Raw genomic sequence first — 17,329 nt, forward strand, 5'->3', positions numbered from 1 at the left:
CCCTCACTACAGTGTGGTGACGTTACACATATTTTACCTTTTCAGTTACTAGTGCATCTGCAGATTCAGGTTACTCACAACAAATGCAATCAAGAAATCCATGATGTATTATATATTAACATAAGCTAATAGTGAATAAACTAAAAATAAACATTAATGGAGTATGAGAAGTATAATTACGTCCTGAAAAGGGTATTTCTGGAAGTACTTCTATCCGAGTACTGCTATCTTTACGAGCGCTACCACCATTTTCAGTATCGTGCATTTTATTTTGAAAACATTCAACCGGATGTCGTGTCGTAGGTTTCGCTCAGTGGAGGTGAAGTCGGTTCACGTCACCATGGCGAGTCGAAAAACTGCGCATCCGAATCGAGCTACTGCGGACAAGTATTCAGTGTTGTTACCCACCTACAACGAAAGGGAAAACCTTCCTTTGATCGTATGGCTTTTGGTGAAGTATTTCGACGAAAGGTGAGCTCCAGGAAGCCAGTAAAGCTGCTCAGCTTTAGCGTTCGCTAAAGCTACTGCTGTCAGTGATGACGAGCTGTCGCTGAATCCGAGTGAAACGCTTCGGATCGACGCTCATTATGTTGATTTTTCACGATTAATTGTGTGAATACTACTTTAGACAATGTTACGTAAAAGTTACCTAGTGTGTGCTAGTGTAGGAATTTGAGATACACTCACCTTCATGTATTTTATTTGCAGTGGGAATAACTACGAGATTATTGTGATAGACGACGGAAGCCCAGATGGGACTTTGGAGGTAGCCGAGCAGTTGCAAAAAATATACGGAGAAGACAAGATTGTAAGTTTTAAATTAAAAAATGTAAAAAGTATGTTATTGTATTTGTTAAAATTGTGTGAAGAATTTATTAGAATAAGCTGTACAAGTAATACAAGTATAAAGGAAACTTACCTCAGGTACATTAACATGTAAAATGACTGCAGCTCTGCTCCTAACTGCTGTGAATAAATTTTTCTTTTCTGGATCTTTACAGCTTTGTCCTATTTCACCAACATCGGTTCTATATATATATATATATATATATATATATATATATATATATATATATATATATATATATATATATATATATATTCCCCAATCTCCAGGTGAAAGAAAAAAATACAAAAAAAAAAAAATCAGACTGTGAAGTAATAGAGGATATTTTTTAAGTGGAGGAGGGCTTTAAGAGAAAGTGCAGAGGCATTTTTAACAAAGTACAGATACTTGTGAAAGATAAATTAACATGTAGAATATTACATTTTCAGATTGTCATTATTAATGCACGTTTTGCGAAGCAGCAAATAAATACAGCTGTCAGATACATAGAGGGCAGTAAAAGGTACAATACAGTATTTAGGAAGTAACAGGAAATATAAGTATCCCACTGTACTTGAATACTCCTCCACTGATCATAGTTAACTAACATGCCATAAACTAGAAACGAGTGTTGTTTTACATTTTATAATTCTGTACCATACTTGTTGAACAATATTGTGCCCGCTCCCTTTTCTCTGTTCTGTGTTTCAGCTTCTACGACCTAGAGCGACAAAGTTGGGACTAGGTATGTATAAAACTTACCCAAAAAAGTTTTTATTCATTCTCACACCCTGTACTAGCTACTGAGCGCCTTGTTTCTATTTAAAGGCACAGCCTACATCCACGGTATGAAGCATGCAACTGGGAACTTCATTATCATAATGGATGCAGATCTTTCCCATCATGTGAGTGGAGGCTGTTTTAGAGTGTCACTCCCACTGGGCGTTTGCCCAACCTGGCAGGACAATGGCAGATGACCATACAACACACGCAGCTAATTCTAGAGCTGTACCTAAAATTATCTTTTTATTTATTTTTAATCATTTAAAAAATAATATAGTTGGTCTAAAACTGTTGATGACCAATGCAGATTCTGTACATTGCTGGTTTTGGATAAGCAGAAGTCAGAATCCAAGATAATCAGATTACTGTTGCATAACTCAAAGAAGCAAACACTCATGTTCCAAAAGTTGCAATCCAGATTAATTTTCTGTTTAACTGCAATTAATCAACTAATCATTTCAGTTTTGGCTGATTGTATAACTGGCCCTTGAATTCTAATCAAAGCTGCCATATCCGACTTTCTTAGTAGAGATATGCCCATGACTTATCTTTTTGTGGAGGGGGGGGGGCTGTTGGCAACTCTGTTGCACAGACTTACAGAACAGCTCTAGCAGTGGTACTTACCGATCAGAGAAGGCCAAATCCTGTATGTCGTACGCTAACATGAAGGGGTACCTTGCTAAAATCTGCGAGATGCCACAGGCTTTTACACCGTCAGTAGGTGACGCCTGGGGTGTGGTGCATTTCGAGTTTCCTGCCACAGCTAACTGGATCCTCACAACTTGCATATTGTAGCTTAAAGATTTCCTGATCTATTCATTTTCCCAACTCTCATCCCTAACATTTATGTAATTGCAGTATTATGTGATATTTCATTTTATACAGCAAGATATTTGATTTTTTTTTTTTTGTTGTTTTTTTTTTTCCAGCCCAAATTTATCCCTGAATTTATTGAGTAAGTGTGTTTTAACATTCATTTCCCATCTTCTGACTTTGTATTTTGGAATTGTTCTCAGTTTAAATACACAGTGAGAAATCAGAATATTTAAAAAGTGATATTAAAACAAGTGATAGTTGGGAAAGCATTGTTGACTCATTATTTAAAAGAGGTTTTGTTTTTTAGAAAGCAGAAGGAAGGTAACTATGACTTGGTGTCTGGTACTCGATACAGAGGGAATGGAGGCGTATATGGCTGGGACCTGCGCAGGAAACTCATCAGGTGACTGCAAGTCTCCAGTTTCTACTCATCTTGGTTGAGCCTGATTACAACAGACAAAAGACTAATGTTTAATTTTCGTTCCTTTCTCCCATCGCTCTCTCTCGCTCTCTCTCTCTCTCTCTCTCTCATTCACAGTCGGGGAGCTAACTTTCTGACTCAAGTATTGTTGAGACCTGGTTCTTCAGACCTCACAGGCAGCTTCAGGTCACTATTTTGATTGTTTTGAAATGAGCGCCACCATCTTTTGAATCGTATGTGTACATGCTGTTTTCTTTCTCACCCTTCGCAGGTTGTACAAGAAGACGGTGTTAGAGAATCTGGTTAAGCGGTGCGTGTCCAAAGGATATGTCTTTCAGATGGAGATGATCGTCCGCGCCAGACAGCTCAACTACACAGTTGGAGAGGTGAGCTCCTAATTCATTCAGTCACTCAACACATTCATGTTTTTTGTAGATGATTATTTCACTGAGTGCATAAAACTAGTGAGATTAAGGTTGTCAGAGAAATCCTTTTTCCCACAGTGTGGATCCCTTTAATAATACTGCAGGCATGCCTGTCATCTGCACGCTGTAGGCAGCTCTCATGGAGAATGAGAGACATGGCTGCAAGTCTAAGTGTTATTCTCCGGCTATACACAGCTTGTTGACAAAGCAGACCAACGAAGCGAAATATGTTTTACCCCGACATATTTTTTTCCATCTGTAAAAGGTTTTTTTTAAACCTGTGCAAACTAAGGGAGCCGCTTCCATTGTGGCAGCACCGTGCTGACGAGGTGAATGAGGTTAAGTGTTTTGGGACACTGAAACTTTTGTATCATGTAAATGGCAATCATCGTCTGATGTGGCTTTTTCGTTTTTAGCTAACTCACCAACATGCTTGATCATTAGTTGCAAGTTGATAAAAATCTGGCAAACACAAGTATACAAATGTTCAATTTATCCTTACCAGTGCCGTTAAGAGTAATTGTGGAATTTAAGAGTAATGATATCATTTAACATTTTTTCAATAATTTTGGAAATGTGCACGTTAGCGTGTATACCTCTCCACAGGTGGAGTATTGAGTTTTATTAAACACCGCTTAATAAGTCATATGTAGTTGAAAATATATAAAGATAATTATCAGTGAAATCACATAAACCGCATCTGTATCCAGATTTTATTTTATTTTATTGCCAGTGTTAGGGTGCTATGGAAGTCATAATTGATATTATAACCAAATTGATTTAAACCCGTTTTCACTTTTGTGAAATAAAAAAGGGCAGTTTTGATGCTTTTTCTGCATATTTTTTCTGGATCTACTTAAACCAAAGACTGGAGCTTAAAAATACATTATGTTTAAAAGGTTAATCAGTTAAAGTTAAAAATTAAATCGGATTGGAGCATCTCCTCTTACTGTCTTTGTCAGGCTACAGAGACACTTTAAGAAACCGGTTCCTTGCATAATTAATGTTCATTATTGAAGCTGAAACCATGTTTGTGATTTTAACCAGTAATTGCTAAGTCAGTGCTGTCTAAAAACGAAAAGTTTCTAGTATAATGTTTACTGACCTTTTGATTAAGGGACTGTTCATTGTATTGTGAATACTGTTTATCTAACCCGCACATCTCACTGCAAGTGCCTAAGTGGCATCTTAACGTCAGTCTAAATGTCCTCAAGATTTGCATTAGCCAGTTTAAAATGTCCCACAATATTTAATTGTTGATTCCCTTGTGAACAACCAGCTGAAGTTTGTGTGTATGTGTTTTTTTTTTTTCTGGATCAAGTCAACATTTAACAGGTCTCACACAAAAAAAAAAAAAAACATGCATTTTGCTATCAAACCTGGACCTGATCAAGTTGTAGACTTTGGCACTTTCAGATTTGTGAGGTCGGTTTTGTGGCTCACAGACCTTTTCTAAACTAGTCAGATTAAGAAAAGTGGGTCAAAATTGTGTTTTAAAAGCAGTTTTCTTCTTTCAAACAACAGGTGCCCATTTCCTTTGTGGATCGAGTGTATGGAGAGTCCAAGCTGGGAGGGAATGAGATTGTGTCATTTGTGAAAGGACTGCTCACACTCTTCGCTACAACGTGATCAGCAATGTACTAATCTTCAAACGACACACAGTGATATTGTATTTTTCTCGCCCTTAAAAGCCGTGTCTTAATCCAGTAGTTAATCAAAATTGAAATGAGGGAGGGGGGGGGTGGAAGCTCCACATGCCTATGACAAAGAAGACATCGTTTTTTTGCTCCTGTTAGCAGTAAATATTAAAAAATTTCCTTAAGGATTGTCATCGAGAATACTGAAGGAATATACTGCTTTACATTTCCATCCCTATCTTTAAAACACCTAGTGCTTCATCATTCCCATTCCAGACATCGGATGGAGCTTTGGATTAACATGGTTAAGGCAAATTGTTTAACTACATGATTAACTGCTACACCTGTTTGTACAAAATTAAACAGTTTATATTGTTCAGTGTTCTTTTTTTAGTGTTGTGTTTTTTACAATTCAATCCTTGGGGGAGTTACCAGCTGGGGGGACAGGTTTGACACTGGTATAACACAAAGGTATAACGGAACATATTGTGAATAAAAACACTACAGCCATCGAGCTCTCCAGTAACAACCATGAGCAAGGATGACATTGGATGATTCTGATGATGAAGATGTCGACTGTCCTTGTAAGTTATTGAAATAAAAGCCAAAGATCACAGCGCCCAGAAGGCAAACCCAAAGGGACATATTTCCTGACGCACAAAATAAGCCCAGAGACCCCTTATTATCTTCTCTTGGAGCTTCCAAAAACACCTCACGGTCTGTGTTGTACTTTGTGCTGAGGCAGCTAAGGACAACAGATAAATGGTTCTTTGCCTACATCCCTGAAATGTGCATCAAAATGCCAGGAGGCCAAGCCTGCGAATATACATCAATACTACTTTAAAAAGTCAGAATCGTTTACTTAATCAAAATACACCAAATGTAATACGTGAATCATTGCGCTTGCTTCACAAATGCAAAAGAATATAAACAGATCTTAACAATGAAGTGCAGTGAACAGTTGTTAAAGCAACAATTGACATCCTGCTTTTTCTGGTGTCATTGACTGAAGGTGTCCATTTGCAAAGTCAGGAACCTGAGACTTAAAGGGGTCCTGGAGGCCCCATGCTGCTGATTTGTGCTGGTGTATGCCTGTTAGAATCCCAAATGTTAATACAAGCAATTCCTCTTGGTGAGTTGGAGCAAAAGTAGTTATAGAAAATGATTTTTAAAAAAATTACTCAAAAAAGGTCATACATGGCGTAGTGATAATTAGAGACTTTACAGGAGTATACCTGAGAGTTGAAATGTTAAAATGGCACCAGTGTGAGAGTTGAAGAGTCAGTAGTCTTGTTGACTGGGCCAGCAGCAGGTATTGCATCAAGGCCATGTGTTGACCTTTTTGCTAAAAGTTAAATGTGTCATGTAGTAATTAGTATTAAAAAAAAACAATGCACATTGGGTTGCAGGAATGGAGGTGAGGATAGTGGGGGTTGGGTCACTTCATGATAATAGTAGAGGGAGGGTGAAGAATTAACCCCAGCTCCCACAGGCCCCCTCACCGAGGTCCGTGCTGAAAGTAGTCCCGGTCGAAATAGTAGAGCGCCACCTACCGTTTGTATCCAGCTGAGTGCTAAGGCACTGTGTACATCCGACCCTTCGCAGGAGAGGTGGGGGAGTGAGGGGTGCGTTCTGGGGGATGTAGCCAGAGCGCGCATGCGCCTAAATGGGAGAGCCACCACTCAAGAAGGACGCCCGCTGTCGGCCAAATCTCGCAACTACTCCGCCGGGTTGTTTACCCCACAACCCAGACCCAGAAACCAAAAGCCCTCCGCAGGCTGTGAGGGACAGCGGTTGTTTTTTTTTTTTTTTTTATGCAGACATTTGCTTAATTGGCTCGATTGATTGACAGACCAATCAAGAGTTTTTAATGACTCGCGAGGATTTCACAATGAGATTATTTATGCTAATCAAGTAGATGTCACTTCCGCCCCTTTTATTTGCGCCATTTTGGATAGGGCAGTTTCTAGGCTGGATGTGTATTGTCTGTCAGAGGGGAGAATGGGCAACGCGCTATCGGCTGCCAGGCAATCGTAGACAGACTTTAGGTCATTTATTTGGTAGAGTGGTGACGCGGGTAGTTGTTCCCAACAACAGGACATGTGTCCGCACTCACCGCTCCAGGTCATGGAGGTTTTAATTGTCTGATGAGGAGCGGAGGCTTTCTATTCCCGGTTGCCGACCACAGGGGAAGAGGATAGCCCTTGTTGGCGAGCGACCGTCGGGGTTTGGAGGGTAGACCAGCGGCCGGGTGACTGAACCTCCCCCCACGAAGCCAGTTGTCACCTGAAAGCACAATACCGGGATATCTGCAAAAAAAAGTGAAAGTGTCGGCCACCCTGAGGTGACACATTTCACTCTGACGGGACTGGATGTGACAGCAGGTAACTTGTCTGTCATAATGTTGGACGTTCCCTTCAAAGCGAGGTAGTTTGCCGTTAGCTGTGGCTACCTGCGCCGATGTGATGGGTAGCGATGAACTACAGCTAAGGTAACTTGGATGTCGGTATAGCTAACGATACGTTCCTCTTAGTCAGGTGGGATAAAACATAACCGCAAGTTGAATGACTTCACCTGTAGGTTAGTTCATGGTAGACCCACTGTACTGCGGGTTAATATCGTTTGGAGTAAATTACATAGAGAAATAGCAGCGTTAGTAAAGAAAATTCAGCCCGTGTTGTTGGTACGAGTTGGCTAGCTTAGCATGCTAACTCAGCGCTGGGTGCCCCAATTCTTTGTCAGTGGCAGCAGATCCCTGCCAAAGCTATCGATCCTGATACCGCCAGATGTTGATTGGGATTAACAGCCACTGACCTTAACGTTGCCACACAGCTGTTTTCAGTTTATTTTCTTTTGTTCAATGTGTAAAAAGTGTGCCACAGCATGTTGTTGATAGAATCCACATTCACAACCGCAGACAAACTCTGCCATGTAATTCATATGTTTGATGAATTAACTTGAATTAACTTGGCTTTCATTTGAGAAACTAAATCTTTTTTAAAGTATGATCTGGATTTGGCCTGGTGACACCGGTTTTGCGGTGCGCTCATACCTCTTGTTCGATCCAAGGGTGAGGAGGAGGAGGGCTGTCACTTGGTTAGATGATGATCGTGGTCACTACCATCAGGTCCCCCCCCCCCCCCCCCCCACGCACACACACACGCACGCACACACACACAGTCCTTTGTACAGACATCCACCAACCTCCTTAAGGGTTGCAGACAGGTGTTGAGTCTATTGATCCAACTAACGTGAGTGCAGTTCAAGCATCACAAACTTTTCTGCTTTCTTTGTAAATGTGGATTTCACCAGAAGCTTCTTTCTTCTACACAACACACTGATTGAAAAGTGGCAGCAGTCATCCAGAACATGGGTTGTAATGTCTTGGGAGAGGACTGACTGTTGTTGAAGGTTTGCAAGGCCTCTTGTTTTTGCGTTTTCACACCACAGTTGAAGGGGGAAACCTGTTTTCTGCCAGCAGTCCTCAGCTGAGCAGAGCAGCCTCCTATCGCCTTTCCTCTCTCTCCTCTTCCTTCTCTCCCTCCCTTTCCCTCCTGCTCAGCTTCTCCTTGGATTTTTTTTCCGCTCCCCTTTTTCTCCCACTTTCCCTCCCCTCTTTGCCTATCCATCACCCCCTCTTTCTCTCACCCTCTCCCATTTTCATTCTCAGCCTTAGCCTCTTCCCCACCTTTCCTCACCCATCCTCTCCTTTCTCCCTTCCCTCACCCACCCCCCCTCCCAACCTTTCCTTCTGATCTGAGCCTCTCCGACCTCCCTGCCTCCTCATCCCCTCCCCCTTCCACTTCCTTCGCTCACTCTGTTCTCTCTCCTTTCCTCTCGACTCTCCCTTCACACACCCTCTACCCTTGCATGCTCAATTGCTCCCCCTCCCTTGTTCCTCCCTCTCCCTCGCCCCCACCTCATCCTCACTTACACTCATCCTCCCCCTTCACTGATCTTTCTCTCGCTCCTTCTGTCCCTCCCCTTCTCCCTTCTAAACATCCCTCCCTCCCTCCCTCCCTCCCTGTTCTCCTCCCTTCCCTCACCTCCCCCTCCACTGCAGACATATTGTACAGGCTGCTGCTGACTCAATAGGAGGCGCCATTCTGTGATGGTATTGCGAGGCAGAGAAAAAAAAAGGGGGCAGGCAGAGAATAGGGAAGCTTGGGAAGCTTACATAAGGGAGCTCCTCTCTAGCGCCATCTACAAGTAATGGGAGGACGCAGGAAAGAGACATAGAGGGGAAGTGGGCAGGGATGAGCGTCTTTCACATACATACATACATATCATTTGGTCATTTCTGAATGTAAGACAGAGAACAGGCAGTAAAGACAGAGAGGCTGACATACAGATCAGCAAAAGTGCCTCTGGTTCTCTCGTTTTGTCAACTAACAGTTCATGGAACTACACACAAAGTTCCACCTCTCTGTTTGGTGTTTTTCTAGAAGTGAAACGAGCTGAAGTGTTAACAGGAATTGTTTGTAACGGTGCTGTTTGTTGTCACTCAGCTGCCTTTATGTCATGTGTCACTGACCTTTGACCTTACTACATGAGCTCTTTTTTGAATAGAGACATTGGAGCAGCCACTTTGGACAGTTCCTACTTACCCTGGCAAAAGGTGGCTTTTCTGAAGCTGACCATAATTTTAGTGACACGTAATGTTGTTTTGCTCAATTTTGTGTAAAACCAGTTAGTCTGTCTGTCTGCGAGTAACATTTGTTTTTACACCAGATAATTTAGTGAGGTTAGGTCAAAACTTAATTAATTATAATTTCATCCCTGTTTGTTAGTTTAAGTGCAGAGCAGGTATGCAAAGCAAAAACGTAACTGTAGTTATCGAAGCATTGAGCACTGGGTCCAACAAGTGAGTGCAATTCCCCTCTAAAACATTTCTAAACCCAGTTTCCTTGTTTTCAACTTTTGCATCGCATCCTCCTTTTCAAGCTATTAATCATCTTCTTCACTGCTTTTGCTCACAAATTGGTGTAGATCTTGGAACATGAAACCACTGGCAGGAATGTGTAACGCATCACCTGCTTGTGCCTCCTTGTCATTGATGTGTTACAAGAGCTAGGTACCAGACTCAAACGCAGTCGGGTGCTTTACTGGATATTTTAGGCCTTGTAGGTTTGTTTTAGTACTGTGCGACCCACTGCTTATGCAGCTTTTATCCAAAGCGCTTTACAATGTTGATTCCCATCCCATTCACCCATTCACACACACCAATGGTGGTGGCTGCCATGCAAGGTGCTCACCTGACCCACCAGGAAACTTGGGGTTCAGTGTCTTGCCCAATGAGACTTAAACATGTAGCAGGGAGCAGGGATTGAACCACTGACCCCGTGGTGCATTTTCAACTGCCTTACCAACTGAGCTGCAGCCGCCCCCAACTTTTCTAGGTTGTGGAAAACTTTCATAGAAATTCAACCTGCACAGTCGACCACAGCTCCCCCCTAAAACATCCACACTCATTCTCTGCACATTCATATATGCTCCACAGCCATATGTATCTTCTAAGTTTTTTCCTTTGCATCATCAAAAGTTTAATCAATAATATGTTTGCTGGCTGAAGCCTCATAAGCTAATTAAACTCTCTGATGTGATGCTTTGCTAACAGGTCTTTATTTTTATTTACATTTGTCACAGTAGTACAAAATAAACATGCATGGCAAGTAGTATCAGTTTCAATTTAGCCGTTTGAGTCTCCTTTTATTGTTCATTCGGACTCACTGTCCTGATGTACTGCAGCATTTGAATAGAACAGTGGGATAGTTGAACTGAGTGACACCTGCACTTTTCCTGCTATGACAAGTTTAAGCTTTAAGATGATAACGGCAATAACCTGTTCAATGTTCTTTAAATGTTCTTTTAAAATAACTGCTCATTTAGACCATTTTGCGCTTAGCATGAAATAAAACAATGCCCTCTAATGTCTTTGAACAAAGTCAATCTCTAAGCGTAGTGGGGATGCAGATATAAAATATTGTAGGGTCAGTCAGCAAAAGACTTAGATTGATTACTTATGTATGCCATACTTTAACATGAACACATTTTTTAAACTGCTTACCTCACTGTTCTCATGATCAGCCGTGCCTAAATAAAACCATAGGGAACACTTACAGAAAACCAAGTGTAAATGCTAGAAAGCTATTACGTTAAAGGCTAGCTGAAGTGTTTTTACGTAAATGTCCTTTTCAGTACATGTTCAACTTCCCAACTTATGCTCCAGTTTGCAAACACCTGTCCAAATCTACCCTCCTGTGTTGTTCAGGCTGTGTGTGTCTTATAATCTTCAGGTGGGCAGAATGTTCCAGCTCCCTGTCAATAACCTGGGCAGTCTGCGTAAAGCAAGGAAAAATGTCAAGAAGGTCCTGGGAGACATTGGCTTGGAGTTCTGTAGAGATCACCTCGAGGTGAGCATGTCCAGACTTTGGTATGATGACCTGCACTTCAACTATACTTTTGTTTTCATAGCTTTGTCTTGGGATATAATGCATGCGTCCTCCAGGGGTTCCTTGGAGGGGACTGTCAAATTGTAATTTGTCTTCAAATTTATATTCCCAGCATATTGTGGCCTCTTGTTGTGATTTAAGAATGGTGTACATAAGAGAAATGTGTTTTGGTTAAGTGCTATGCCCACTTGAGTATTTGAGATTGCTCTTCTGTTTGGTCCCTGCGGGAAATAAAGGTTCAGCAGCAAGGTGCCTGGCACTGCTTTATAAATGTAGAGAATATATTATGATAACGATCTGTGATCTGGATTTGTAAAATTTAACATCTAAAATACACATAGTACGATACAATTACACTCATTGACACCATATAACACAGCATGTAATTCAACATCTGGTTATGTGGATTCATAGTTATAAAGAGTTCTACAGATTTATACAGATTTGCTCAGATAAGATAGTTCTTTGAAGAAGAATTTCAAAAGTGTCTTATTGAAATGTGTTCATGAATTTGTGAATATCAACAAATTTTTTGCCCACAGAAAGTAATTCCTGGCCATCAGTTAACTTAAATTATTGATTAAAGTATTTTAAACACTATTAATCTTGATCCTGACAATAACCATCCATCATGTGCCTCTTAAATAAGGTATCTGTGAATTGTTGTGAAGTAATAATAAAGGTAACAAAATAGAAATACATAAGAACAACTACCTTAAAACTATACAGTATGTTTAAAAAAAAAAAATGACTTACTTACCCTCTCTGTCAAATGGTACAAAGTGATTTAGGCATAATCAATAGATTACCTCCCCCATAAACCTCTTACCTACAGTAAACACATTAGCACATAATTTTGGCTAGGAATTTGGCAACATTCTTAAGAAGAAAATTCATCTATTGTGCATCCATAGACAGGACCTCTTCCTGGTGCCAAATATGTTTCTCTTCACTGACTGTGGTTTTTATGGGTTATTGTCAAGCATTTATCTTAATCTCCTCTGTTTTTATTTTTTATTTTTTTCAGGACTATAAAGACTTCACTCCACCAGAGGTCTATATAAAACACACTACGTGGGACGATGTGTGCATGTGGGAACCATCACATACCAAAGTCCAGGTATATGTCACCCACATGAATAAAATAATAATATATCCTTGGTTTTTTTTGTTTTGTTAATTCAAAACTGATGCTTGAAAATGTAGTTGAGTAAAACCGATCAATTCATGAAACATTTCACACTTCTGTGTCTCCAGGACTACAGATCAAAGCCTTTCTGCTGCTCTGGCTGCCTCTTTTCATCCAAGTACTTCTCTGCGTACAAGAGTCACTTCCGCAATGTCCATAGCGAGGACTTTGAGAACAACATTTTGCTCAACTGCCCCTACTGCACTTACAATGGTAACAAAAAGACCCTGGAAACACACATCAAACTTTTCCACATGCCCAACAACACTATTCGACAGGGCCCTGGTGGAATGGTCGCAGGAGCTGGTGGGATCGTGATGAAGGACGGCGTGCTGAAGCGGGCAGGGGACAGTGTGGAACAGGCTGTGTACTACTGCAAGAAGTGCACCTATAGGGACCCTTTGTACAATGTTGTGCGAAAGCACATCTACAGGGAACACTTCCAGCAAGTGGCCCAGCCCTATATTGTGAAACCAGGGGACAAGACAAATGCTCAGAATGGTGGTGCAGCAGGAGCTACGGGGAATACAGTCAATAACAACACACTCAATGTTAATAGTAACCAGATTCACTGCAAGAAGTGTTTATTTGTTCCACGGACCTACGAGGCACTAGTTCAGCACGTCATTGAGGACCATGAACGAATTGGCTACCAGGTGACTGCCATGATTGGACACACCAGTGTGATAGTCCCACGTCCCAAACCCATCATTATGATCCCCACAAAAACCCAAGGAGACAAGACCATCATTGGAATGGGTCCAAAAGGTGCAGTAATGGCAACTACTAGGTCTCCTGGCTCACAGCAGCTGAATCGAGTGGTCATGGCATCGAAGAGTGGCTTCAACTCTCAAAGTTTGCTGTCTGGCATGAAACACGACGCAGTAGGATTAAAGGCTGGGCCCACCCAGCCATTCTCAATTGGCAGCCAGCAGGTGAGGGTTTCTTTACCAGGGAATGCCCAAGTTTCTATGCCCCAGCAGTCACATGCAGCAAAACAGCTTATTACGGGTGGCAGCCTGCGTGGTCCAGTTATGGTTGGTACATCTTCCTCGCTCAAATCCAGCCCTCTGGGTTCCCGTGTCCAGGCAGCAGCTACTACTGTAGCATCAGTTACAGCCAAGAAAAGTGGTTCCTCAGTCCTTGGCACATCCTACACACAGAAGTGGAAGATTTGCACCATCTGCAATGAGCTCTTCCCAGAGAATGTGTACAGTTCTCATTTTGAGAAAGAGCACAAAGCAGAGAAAGTGCCTGCTGTTGCCAACTACATCATGAAGATCCACAATTTCACCAGCAAATGTCTCTACTGCAACCGCTATCTCCCCAGTGACACGTTGTTAAACCACATGTTGATTCATGGTCTGTCTTGCCCACACTGCAGAGCAACCTTTAATGATGTTGAGAAGATGGTGGCTCACATGCGGCTGTCACATCCAGATGAGACTGTTGGCCCACGCACTGACTCTCCCTTGACATTTGACCTCACTCTTCAGCAGGGAAATCCCAAGAATGTTCAGCTAATTGTAACTACCTACAATATGAGAGATGCCCCAGAGGAGTCTGTAGCATTTCATGCTCAAAACAACACTGCTCCTGTTTCATCAGCCTTGTCTGCCTCGCTAATATCAAGCAAGAGGTTAATGCCCCAGCACCCACCCAAAACACCCTCAGGGGCTGCTGAAGGTGCAACAATCAAGAGTGCCCCACAGACTTCGGTGCCATACAAAAGGGATGTGGGCAAGACACTTTGTCCTCTTTGCTTCTCTATCCTTAAGGGCCCAATCTCAGACTCTCTGGCCCACCACCTGAGAGAGAGGCACCAAGTGATTCAGACTGTCCACCCTGTAGAAAAAAAACTAACCTACAAGTGTATTCACTGCTTGGGGGTTTATACTAGTAACATGACTGCTTCCACTATAACTCTACACTTGGTGCACTGTCGAGGTGTAGGGAAATCCCAGAATGGGCAGGACAGCCGGGCAACCCATTCATCTCGGGTCAACCAGGCCCAGAGTAGTGCTCTCAAAAGGACCAGCTTAGATAGCTCTGATACTTGTGCACCAAAACGAAGAAGGCCAGGGCCACCTGGGGAAAGAGCCCACCCACGAGATATCAATGGTCCGTCTGCATTTGTAGAAAGTTCAGATGAACCTGTAGTTTTGGCTCTTGACCCAAAAGGACATGAAAATGAGTCGTACGAGTCCAGGAAGGCATTTCTAACACAGTATTTTAATCAAGCGCCATATCCCACACAACGTGAGGTGGAGAAGCTGGCTTCCAGTCTCTGGCTGTGGAAGTCAGACATCTCAAGTCACTTTGTAAACAGGCGGAGAAAATGCATACAGGAATGTGAAACTCAAAATGCCAGCGTGTTGCTCGGGTTCAGTATGCATGAGCTCAGCAAAGTGAGTCATGAGCTGGCGTTCACCCAGGGTGGCGCATATGAAGGTAGAGGTAGCAAGACACGAACATCCAGAATGCATATGGGGGTGTCGGAGCAGGCTCTCCGGAGACACAGGGAGCTTGTAGCTGCTAATGGTGGTGGAGCCCTGCCACCTGGGAGTGTAGAGGGTAGTAAAACTACGCCATCTACCCCCATGTCCAACAGTGCCAGCAGACACCAAACCAAGACAATCAACAGCACCTTAGCACAGAAAATGCCTCTAGACCTTTCCGAACCCATTGCCATCGACTCCGACAGTGATGAGGAAGAGCAGCAGAAAGATAACAAGGGCCGAGAGGGAGAGGTGCATCTCTGCAACGAACAGCTTACTGGAGATAAGAAAATGCTGTCGAGGACAGGCGCCAAGTTTATTTCAGATCTAGATGAAATGTCAGATGATGATGATGACGACGACGACGATGACGATGATGAGGACGATGATGAGGACGATGGGGTGCATGTGGAGAATGGTTTTGGACCTACAGAGGGCTCAGGAAGACCGGCTGCTAAAGACAGGAACACTCTACCCATCATTATCCCCAAGTTTGTACCATCATCTGCTAGAAGCGGGAGAGACGGGGCCCAGCTGGGCAAACAGCAGGTCTGACAGACACAATCAAAAAGACTTGCGTGGTCAGAGAGACGCTTAAGATTTTAACCAAGCCAATAAATCTGCCTTGCCTGATCTGAAGGACACTGCCCTGTTACAGTGGGCATCTGTGAGGGAGGCAGCGATAAGGAGCAAAATCTCCTTGAGTGAAAACTCCCAACAAGCCATTCAGTGACATTTAAAGGCAATGAGCAGCTTGGTTGATGTAAAGCTTTGTGAAGTTTAAATGCTACTTCTCCCAGGTGGGAGGAGATGTGCAAAGACAATAGTAAGGTTACACCGTACAGAAAAAGGTTTAACCTTCTATATACTTTATTACATTCAGATAAGGGGTTATTAACAGCCACTAAACTTTTAACTGTGGCTTAAAACATTGGTTTGTTGTGAGTTAAAGCTTTTAGGCTGACAAGATAATCCATACTTTTTCATGTAGTTATACTGAGATACAGTAGCTAGTGTAAATTTGTACAGTTTTAGACATGTTTGGACAGATGTTGCCGTACATGTACCCTTAAATATTTGCGATTACCTGTGTGTAAGGTAGGCTCATATGTTCTGCATTGTTATGCTTAACGATAGCTTTTGCTTCAGTGAATCGTATTTTCTTTTCTTTTTTTCTTTCTTCTATTTTTTTTTTTTTTTTTTTACAAAACCTCTTTTTTTTCTTTACAAAATAATATATCTATATATAAACAAAATAGCAGATGTGATTAGTTTTGCTTAGAATTTGATTTATATTTTATTTTTTTAATTTGACCTATGATTTTTGTTCCGAAAGAATAGTGGTGCCGAGCTATTCTTGTGAGTTAAAGAAGCATTTCATCAATGTTTTGCAGCCTTGTGCTTATAAGCCTCGACTGTAACGGACTTTCCTTTTCTATTTTCCCTGTTTTAACTTGATGTTTCCCTGCCCCTCCTGACTGGACCATAACCACCATACTGACAACCAGAATAGCGACAGCATTTTTTTTTCTCCTTTTGAAACAGAATTGTGTCTATTCTTTGAATTGTGCGTATTTTTTGGTTTTAATTTTTCACTTAAGCATTTATGTACAATAAAGTTCTGTAACTGTGCTTCTCACAGAACTTACGCGAGTGTCTTTGTTCAGAGCAAGAGGAGTTGTGCAAAAAATGAGAATAGCAGTGTTTGTTTCATACAGTGGTAGAGTGCTGCTTTTTGTCAGTGATTGTTTGAACTTAAAGCTGCATAATGCTACCTGGGCTACTTCACTTTGCTCTTGTACCATCTGGTACAATTTACAATTTGTTTTCAATAACTGCAATATATACTTCATGTAAACACTGTTACCCCCTAGGACTGTAACACTTTGTGGTTATACCACTGTAGTAAATTTTAATCTTCTAAACATCAACCTAGTGTCTAAGCAACAACAAAAACAATGAATGCAAAAACTTTTACATTGAATTGGCAGTGACATGGAGGCAAGTTTCATTTAAAAATGTAAACCAATCGGGCATCTGGGATGGTCCAACAGTTTTGTTAGAAGGTGGGATGAAACTAATCTAAATGCCTAGTGTCACACAATTGTGTCGCCACCAAATTCTTTCTGCTGTTACTGTTGTCAAACATGACTCAAAAGGTGCCCATGTGCCATCAAATTTTAATTCTATTGTCATTTGTTGTGCATAACCGCAAAGCATGATGTAGTCTGATAAAAACATGACCTTTACCTCCATCTTAACTGAATTTTCATGTCATATAA

General features: G+C 41.8%; 2 protein-coding genes across 3 annotated transcripts; both read left to right on the forward strand.

Annotated features, from left to right (window-relative positions):
• The first annotated feature begins 294 nt into the window (after positions 1–294).
• dpm1 (dolichyl-phosphate mannosyltransferase subunit 1, catalytic) lies at positions 295–5,283 on the forward strand. Its single transcript, XM_067525988.1, has 9 exons — positions 295–471; positions 709–808; positions 1,538–1,571; positions 1,655–1,731; positions 2,539–2,564; positions 2,733–2,828; positions 2,964–3,032; positions 3,118–3,232; positions 4,796–5,283. The coding sequence occupies exons 1-9, from the start codon at positions 341–343 to the stop codon at positions 4,898–4,900; spliced, it is 753 nt and encodes a 250-aa protein (XP_067382089.1). The 5' UTR covers positions 295–340; the 3' UTR covers positions 4,901–5,283.
• Positions 5,284–6,828: 1,545 nt separating this feature from the next.
• On the forward strand, positions 6,829–16,248 carry adnpb (activity-dependent neuroprotector homeobox b). Of its 2 annotated transcripts, none has more exons than XM_067527607.1 (4): positions 6,829–7,399; positions 11,205–11,321; positions 12,388–12,480; positions 12,618–16,248. In XM_067527607.1, the coding sequence occupies exons 2-4, from the start codon at positions 11,214–11,216 to the stop codon at positions 15,600–15,602; spliced, it is 3,186 nt and encodes a 1,061-aa protein (XP_067383708.1). In that variant the 5' UTR covers positions 6,829–7,399; positions 11,205–11,213; the 3' UTR covers positions 15,603–16,248. The 2 variants fall into 2 exon arrangements, with proteins under 2 accessions (XP_067383708.1, XP_067383706.1); XM_067527605.1 differs by having other exon boundaries at positions 6,829–7,292.
• Positions 16,249–17,329: the final 1,081 nt, after the last annotated feature.

The sequence above is a fragment of the Channa argus genome, chromosome 13, assembly GCF_033026475.1.
Source record: "Channa argus isolate prfri chromosome 13, Channa argus male v1.0, whole genome shotgun sequence".
Classification (NCBI taxonomy): domain Eukaryota; kingdom Metazoa; phylum Chordata; class Actinopteri; order Anabantiformes; family Channidae; genus Channa; species Channa argus.

Excerpts from the sequence above, each read along its gene's own strand:
- adnpb (XM_067527607.1), top strand. The coding sequence starts at position 11,214 with ATGTTCCAGCTCCCTGTCAATAACCTGGGCAGTCTGCGTAAAGCAAGG. Across the intron at positions 11,322-12,387 it reads TCTGTAGAGATCACCTCGAG|GACTATAAAGACTTCACTCC; the intron begins GTGAGCATGTCC and ends TATTTTTTTCAG. Across the intron at positions 12,481-12,617 it reads CATCACATACCAAAGTCCAG|GACTACAGATCAAAGCCTTT; the intron begins GTATATGTCACC and ends CTGTGTCTCCAG.
- dpm1 (XM_067525988.1), top strand. The coding sequence starts at position 341 with ATGGCGAGTCGAAAAACTGCGCATCCGAATCGAGCTACTGCGGACAAG. Across the intron at positions 472-708 it reads GTGAAGTATTTCGACGAAAG|TGGGAATAACTACGAGATTA; the intron begins GTGAGCTCCAGG and ends TTTTATTTGCAG. Across the intron at positions 1,732-2,538 it reads ATGCAGATCTTTCCCATCAT|CCCAAATTTATCCCTGAATT; the intron begins GTGAGTGGAGGC and ends TTTTTTTTCCAG.